The sequence below is a fragment of the Olea europaea genome, chromosome 7, assembly GCF_002742605.1.
Source record: "Olea europaea var. sylvestris chromosome 7, O_europaea_v1, whole genome shotgun sequence".
Classification (NCBI taxonomy): Eukaryota; Viridiplantae; Streptophyta; class Magnoliopsida; order Lamiales; family Oleaceae; genus Olea; species Olea europaea.
The window spans coordinates 17057189-17065352 of NC_036243.1; the positions used below are offsets into that span (position 1 = coordinate 17057189).

At 31.9% G+C, this 8164-nt stretch overlaps 1 protein-coding gene across 1 annotated transcript; it reads right to left on the reverse strand.

Moving 5' to 3' along the window:
• Window positions 1-2909: 2909 nt before the first annotated feature.
• On the reverse strand, window positions 2910-4358 carry LOC111397700. The gene is made up of 3 exons (XM_023024697.1): window positions 3524-4358; window positions 3371-3422; window positions 2910-3192 (listed from the first exon to the last, which is right to left on the reverse strand). The coding sequence occupies exons 1-3, from the start codon at window positions 3682-3684 to the stop codon at window positions 2998-3000; spliced, it is 408 nt and encodes a 135-aa protein (XP_022880465.1). The 5' UTR covers window positions 3685-4358; the 3' UTR covers window positions 2910-2997.
• Window positions 4359-8164: the final 3806 nt, after the last annotated feature.

Here is an 8164-nt window from a genome sequence, read left to right on the forward strand (position 1 = left end):
AACTCTTTAAATTAATATTTTAAAATAGAGAGTGAGTTTAACTCTCCGAATTTGAAAGAGTCAAACTCACTCTTTATAATTAGAGTATTTCTAAGAGACCCTTTAAATATAAGATTCTCCTTATTTCAAAGAGCCAACCCTTAAAAATGTACTCCAAGAGACTCATTAAATTAACATTTTAAAATAGAGATTGGAGAGCAAACTCAGTCTCTATAATTAAATGCCCTCAAATTATTTCAATTTTCAATTTAGAAAAATAATATAATAATTTGAAGAGAAGCTAGTGAAAATAAAAGATAGAAAAAAATAATAATAAATACTTTTTGGGAGTCGTAAAAGTAAATGATAAAAATGAAGAGTCTCTTGAAGCACTTAAAATTTTTTGCTATCTAAATTTATAAATGCTCTCTAAATTGCTAAATATGCTCTTTAAAAATATAAAATCTCCTGAAGATTCTCTTTAATGCATTTAGAATATTTCAATTTTCAATACTCCATATATTAACCAATTAAATAATATAAACAAAAAAAATAGAGAAAAATAATATAATAATTTGGAAGGAAGTTAGTAAAAATAAAAGATGGGAAAAATAACAAATATTATTTGGAAGCAGCAAAATTAAGTATTAAAAATAAATAGCCTATTGGAGTACATTAAAATTTTTACTCTTTAAATTTATAGATACTCCCTAAATTAAAAAATATGCTATTTAAAAATAGAAAGTTTCTTGGAAATATTCTTACCATGTATTGAGAAGCTCATGACTATGTAATTACTCTCAGACAAACACTTATATTTCATTTTTCAAGTTAACATGGAAATTATTGGATTCGTCGAACAAAATAAAGTCTTTAAAATTGTAAAAGTAGAAGGAAATAAAATGATGTGAGGTATATGATTCCAAATCTCCTTTAAGGCAGATTTCACTCCTAGTGCGAATAGAATAAAAGAGATGTATGTCTCCCAAAAGTACAATGTTTCTTTCAAATTAATCTCACAGTATTAATTGTGGCAAGCAAAACGAAATTTGTCTGCACTCTTTTGGACTGGACGATATCAAGCACTAGAACTCGAAAATAATTTTAAAAATATTCTAATAGAATTTGGAGAAAGAATGAATTATAAATCAATATAATTGAATTAATTTTGGGTGAAGAAAATGAATTATGAGGATCCAATTTATAGAATCCAATCCATCTGTCCGAAATGGTTGTTGTTAGGAGCTGAAACAATTATTGTCCACATGGACTCCATATCAGCCACCTATGCTCCCACGTATCTTTGTCCAATCACTTGCACCTCGATTTATCCATTCGGAAGGTATGCCTCGACCGTGACGCTTACTCGAGCCAAAGACCAATACTTGTGCAAAAACATAGTCGTGACATCGACCGAGGCCTCGAACAACCCCAACGCTAGCGATAATTTTAGTGGGAACGCCAGTAGGATTAGCCCGAACTAAAATGCACTAAACTAATGTGTGTACATATGGATTTGTTGGACGAATGTTACAAAGGCAAAAACCTGAAAAGCTTTGAAAAAAATTCCCTATACTTTTGGAGGCATAACCTGCGATTTACCTCCCTCACGATGCTCCAGGACAGGAACGGTAGGGGACCCTTAAGTTTGGGGTTCAACGTTTTTTTTTTGAAAAGCTTTGAAAATGAGATTTAATTGTCACTGTCACCTAATGATTGAATTGACATAAAAAAAGACCCAAATAATTAGCTATAAATAAGACCATTGTACAACTGAAAAAGGATCTGAAAATTATCAATTTTGAGATCCCAACTTTCCTCTTTCAACGGTAATCCCTAAAAGAAAAACTACTATAAAAAATCACCTCAGATTTAGCCCTTGTTTGAGCCTCATTTTGAAGGATAAAATGAATTTTTGAATAGTGTATTGATGAGAAATGTGTGGTTAAAAAATAAAAAAAAAATTTTGATTTACGTATAATATTATTTTATTGAAAAATGTGGGGTTGAAATAGTGTCAAATCATTGTTGAAGAATATATTTTGGTAGAAAAATGGGTCTCAAACAAGGGCTTAAAGAATATATGGAGTTGGCCATCCCGAAAATTGAAAGAATATATTCAATCGATCACCATTTTCAGTTGAAAAAACATTAGAATCTTGTCTTTTCTTACTTACTATTTGGCTTCAACAGCAAAATCTCAAAAATGAAGGGGACGGCCTACCGAAATTTTGGCAAAAAATTATTAGTGGCTCGGCTTTTTGAGGTAAATAGTTGCATCTTTTGATACAAATCTATTTGGACCATTAGGTCATACCATTTCAAATGGTGATATGATCCGATGATCCAGATTGCATCATATCTAAGATCGCGACTCTTTGTTAAGCACTCATTGCACTTGGAAGAGTCGCTCACAATCATGGCACTAATTGGAAACTTATTTCAATTCAGACATGTTAATCATATAACCTCTGGAATTCTAACAATTTTGTGGTTGAAATTAATGTTTTATCTTAACTGAATAAAAAATTTAATTTTTTTATAATTTTTTGTGTTTGACGATCAGAGACTTTATAATAAGCAATTTGAAGAAGCTTCAAGATTTCGCCACAAATTGGGATACAAACTAGACTCATTTTCGTAGACGCTGATAACAAAGGCTTTCAGTTCCCACCCACTCAAGACAAAATTTGGTGATGCACTTTAAAGTGAAGCACAAGTTCAGTGACTTGCAAAATAAAATATTTTTCACAATTTCTATATATATATTTGCAAAACAGCAGTTTATGAGCCTATTTCGGAGTGATTTTGAAAATTAATTTTTTCACCATTAGAAAAAAAGTGGGTTCCACCTGTGAGAGAAGAAATCAAATATGACGGCTGAAATAATGAAATAACGATAAAATAATCACTCCTAAACAGGCTGTATATACAGAAATTACGTCACGTTTCATTAATCTCCTTGTAACTGCAAAATTACAACTCAACTACATTAACAAAGTTTTAATGATATCTAACTCAAAACGGAGAAGCAGATGTACTGAATTCAAATTTATTAGACTGTGACTCTATTCGAGTGAAAGGCGAAAACACCTCCATCTGATGCACGAACTGCACATCATGAACCAATGGATTATCCGTCCTACTCGGTGGAGATCCCGAGTAACAAGAGGGAGAGCATCCAGTGCACATGCATCCTCGTCCATCTGTTGTCTATATCGTCGAAAATTAACATAAAACCACCATAAATGTTAAAATAAACGAGCATTACGAATATCAAGTCCAAGGTTGGTACTCGGGATCCTCAAGCCTTGTCTTGCTTAGTGTCTCAAGGAACCCTGAGCACCAAGCTCGAGGTTCAAAAATTAACATGGATATAATTAGAAAGAACCTTTTCTGCAAGCATGTATGGAACCCCACTTCTTGCATCAGAATTTGGCTTGCTGATCATGACATTGCACAAACAAATAATTAGAGAAATTCCTTATTTCCTTATAAATTATAATAACCCAAAAAATAAGTTTGATTAACTCATTAAATTAACCTGTTCTTGCTGCATTTGAGAGGATTAAGATATTCAGGCAAGGCTGACCTGAGCCGACGAGGCTTAGGACAAAGAGGGGTGGAATCACTGCCTTTAAAATCTAGTTTGGTTGTCTCTGCATTTGTATCAATAAGGTTGTTTTTAACTGCAAAATGATGCATCAGGCTGAGGGGAACTTACAGAAGTGAAGAAGAATAATTTGTAATTGTTTTTTTGGTAAAATTACTTTCAGTTTATTTATAAGTATTTGGAATGGTAATGCTTTACAGCAATGCATTTGCGTGGCTGAGATTAGTCTTATGATTTCCTAACTTTCCTCTAATTCTTGTCTTGCCTATATTTCATTTGGTCCAAGTAATTAGGTTTTAGTTTTACCATAGTCAAAAGACTACGTTTTATTTATTATTATTATTATTTAATGTATTGATAGTCCTTACAAATGCTATTATGAAACATAGTTACTTGAAGATAGGGCCCGTGGATGATGAGCAAGGACTGCACTGAGGATGTGACAAATATTTGAAACTACTCTCGAACCATCAAACGAATTCCGATCCAAATAGAAACCATGTGAGATACAAAGGAAGCATGTTCATCCATAGGTCAAATCAGATATGTAATTATTGGAAGGGAATATTGCAGTAGACGCTCCAAATCTTTAAAATATTAGCAGACTTTTCCCAAACTTTTAATTTATTGCAACCGCCACCCCAAACCTTTCGAAATGTTGCGGCGGAGGCCCTTTTGGACGGTTTTCATCCAAATGTCAGGTAGTTGATTAAGAATTTTGACTTTGACCATATTTTTAATATTTTTGAAAGGGTAAAATAGTAACTTCCGTTTATTACATTAAAATAAGTGAAAAATTAAATTAGAAAAAATAAGAAATTAAAAAAAAAAGAAAAAAAAGAAAGGAAGTCAGTCATCTTCTTCCTCCACCCCCACCCCAAACACAAACCCAAAATCAAAATCAAAATCAGTTAATGCCACCGCCGTCGCTGCTTCCACCTTCCTTCAGCATTGGAGGTATTAGGGCTTCACATACAGCAGCTAATGATTGAATCTGAGATGAAGAGAAGCCATGGTTATAACTTCTGCTCACTCCTCCCCTTAACAATCGATGACTCTTTCTGACTCCTTCCATTTCTCTCTCTCCCCCCTTCCTCACCCTCTCTACTATCTTTCTCTTTGTATTCTGTTATTTTTCAAACCTTAAGCTGTGTTATCTTATATAGCACTAAGGACCTGTTTTGCAAGGCTATTAAATAGTCAAAAATTGTTGTTGAAGAACCTATTTAAAATATTTTTTGAAAGTGTTCTGTTTTGATATGAGAGCTTTTAAAGGAATATTCTGCAAATCTCTTTACCAAGGACAAAACTGGCCAAATTCTTCAGCCTTGTATTCTGCAAATTTCTCATCTTATATGTATATGCCGCGAATATAAGAGAAATGGATGGGTTGATGGACTAGACAGCAACGACCAACGCAAAGCTGAAGGAATGGACAAACATGTGGAACAGAGGGGACGTGAAGGTGGAGGTGGCGGTAATTGATTTTGGGTTTGGGGTGGAGGAAGAAGACGACTGGCTTCCTTTTTTTTTTTTTTAATTTCTCACTTATTTTAATATAATAAATAGAAGTTACTATTTTACCCTTTCAAAAATAATAAAAAATATGATCAAAGTCAAAATTCTTAGTCAACTAACAGACATTTGGATGAAAACCGTTCAAAAGGGCCTTCGTCGTAACGCTCTGAAAGGTTTGGGGTAATGGTTGTAACAAATTAAAGGTTTGGGAGAAATCTGCTAATGTTTTAAAGGTTTGAAGCTTTTGCTGCAATTTTCCCTTATTGGAATATGGATTCTTGGTTCCGGTCAATTGCATAGTGTTTCTAACCACTCTTAAGGGCACTACCCTTGTGTTGTTCTCCTTCCTTCTAACACATTTTCTTGGAAGTTTCAACCAATTCAATCACCGTTTATTATTGCTTTACTAGTCGAAAATTATTCAAGGAAACCACTGGACAATTAGTAGGAGGAAATATTAGGAAATTGCCGATTGACCTAACCATATTTTCATTTTGGCCTTTGACCATTAAAAAAAGAGAGATAAAAGTTAAATTGTAAAGTTAAATGACCAAAGCCATAAATATCCTTTCTCATCATGAGCAAATACTGGAGGAGAAAGAAAAAACTCTCAAAGTCGAGATCCTTTCCGTACATTCGACCACACCACCCTCACAATCACCAGAAAGTTGCTCAACCAACTGCTTTTTTCCTGAATTTTTTACTGTTTAATTAATTTGCCTCTGTTTGGATCTTATTTCTCTATCATTTTTAGAATATTTTAGCCTGTTGCACAGTACACTGGGGCCCACTATTCAGCATTTCATTGTGTACTAGTATAATGTTTTCCAACCATTTTCTAGTTCTAACCCCCTCTCCTGCTCCCATATTTAAAGCATTGATTGGGCAGTTGGTTGGTTGGAGGTTAAAAAGGGAAAAGCGAAAATAAGAAAAAAAAACTCTTCATGCAGTGCGTTGTACAATGGTCTAAAAAATTCTATAAATGAGAACTAAATGAGCTCCAAACAATGGCTTCTTTTCTCATTATTATAATTTAATTTTAAATCATCTTTATATTCTTTATTTAATTTGTATAATTTCCTTTTGTTTAATTTTTTTATCAGTATTGTTGTAACAATTTTAAAATTTCTTAAGGGTTTTCTCTCGTTATAATTTATTTATTTTTTCAATTTAAAATGTTTTTTAATATTCTTGCTTTAATTTTTATATTTTTTGTAATTTTCTTTAATTATTTTTCTTTTGGTCTTTACTTTTTATTTAGCCCCTGTTTAAGCCCCATTTATGTCAAGAAAATGCATTTTTGAATAATGTAATGATGTGAAATGTGTGGTTAAAAAATAAGGAAAATTTTAGATTTTCGTGTAATATTATTTTATTGAAAAATGTGTAGTTGAAATGATGTCAAAACACTGTTTAAGAATGTATTTTATCAAAAAAATGGAGCTTAAACAAGGGCTTAATTTAACTTATTTTTTTCCTAATTTGTTTTAAATTTCTTAATTATTTTCAGTTTATCATAATTTAACTTTTTACAAGTTAAAATACTTTTTTATATTCTTTCTTTAATTTTTATAGTTCTTTAATTTTATTTTTTTGGTAATTTAATTTAATTTATTATTATTATTCTTAATTTTTTTTTAAAAAAAATTACTTAGTGTTTTTGTTTATCATAATTTAATTTTACTTCAATTTATAATGGTTTTTAATACTCTTTCTTTAATTTAAATTTTTATTAATTTAATTAATTTTAATTTTTTTATTTTTATTAGTAATTCTTATTTTTATTTTTTTCTTTTATTTAATTTTATCATTTCCTTTTTCTTTTTCTTTTTTTGTTATCGTCGATGTAAAATGAATCTATTTCTTGCATATAATAGTTACAATTCGATCCGCTTGATTTTTTAAGATTATGCTTTATTCTATTATCTCTTGAAGAATGTTCTAGTATTTGAAATTTTGCAGTATAGAATACATTGAGTTGAGACAAATGACAAGAAAATATATTTGGAGCAACAGTTTCAACAGTTTTACTATTGTATTAGAGCTGCTTGATATGCTACGCAGTCTTTCCTATAACCCTCTAATTGAAAGAGGTACAGTATTTTCAAGCAGATCATTGATTTATTACTATGTCGATTGCTTATGCCAGTAATCGACAATGCACTCCACTTCGACCTCAAGGGGCAAGCTCGCTAGTTTTTCAATATTCGAGTTTGCCCTCATAATTGGATTAAATATTAAGACGATGAAGAAACGAGGTACGACGTATATTTTCAGGGACAGGGGATGGTACTTATGTCGCAGTTGATTGGCATAATCAAGGAATACGACCAGATTTTGAACAAATTGAAATTGTGATTAGTCTATATTCTTGAGAGCGTGGTGAGGTGTCATCACAAAAAGATTGCGATGGACTCTTTTCATTTGTAAGTTGTTGATGACATCGATACTTTTGACAACTATCCGTGGAGCAGAGATGTTTTCAGGATGTCACACACATCTTCATGAGATCACATTCAATGCCCAATGGACTTTGCGCAAGTACAATATTTATGGATTGTCCTTGACAGTGTAGGTAAATGTTTAATATAATCAATGTTAAAGTTTTTTATATTAAATAATAATTGTATGTGTTGCAAATTTGGGCATATGAGCTACCCCCTCTTGAGTACCTGATTTGTGAGGACAGAGAATACACGCTGCCATCTGATGCTTCATTGATGAGCATCTCGAGCAGATGGTTGTCCATCCGACAAACAATTATTAACTCTCCTCGATGACCCTCGGGTGAGTATTATATATTTGCGATTTATATTGTACGTTATTTCAAAATCTCAACAAATTATCATTAGCTAGTTGAAATGTCAATAGATCAGCTTAAAGTCCTAACTGAGTTGATGTCATCGACGAAGGAGGAGGGTCATGATTTTGTGCGTGAATTAGCCATTTTGCATACTTAATATGACCAGATATTCGATTCCATCTTAAATCGAGATTGGGTATGTTAATTAAATATAATTTGTTGATTAGCATTTAGTATGAGTTGGAATATTT

What these genes read in the sequence shown, in the direction of transcription:
- LOC111397700 (XM_023024697.1), bottom strand. Translation starts at nt 3,684, where the DNA reads ATGCATCATTTTGCAGTTAAAAACAACCTTATTGATACAAATGCAGAG. An exon ending in CTCAAATGCAGCAAGAACAG is followed by an intron (nt 3,423 to 3,523) that starts GTTAATTTAATG and finishes TGTCATGATCAG; the next exon opens with CAAGCCAAATTCTGATGCAA. An exon ending in CATACATGCTTGCAGAAAAG is followed by an intron (nt 3,193 to 3,370) that starts GTTCTTTCTAAT and finishes TCGACGATATAG; the next exon opens with ACAACAGATGGACGAGGATG.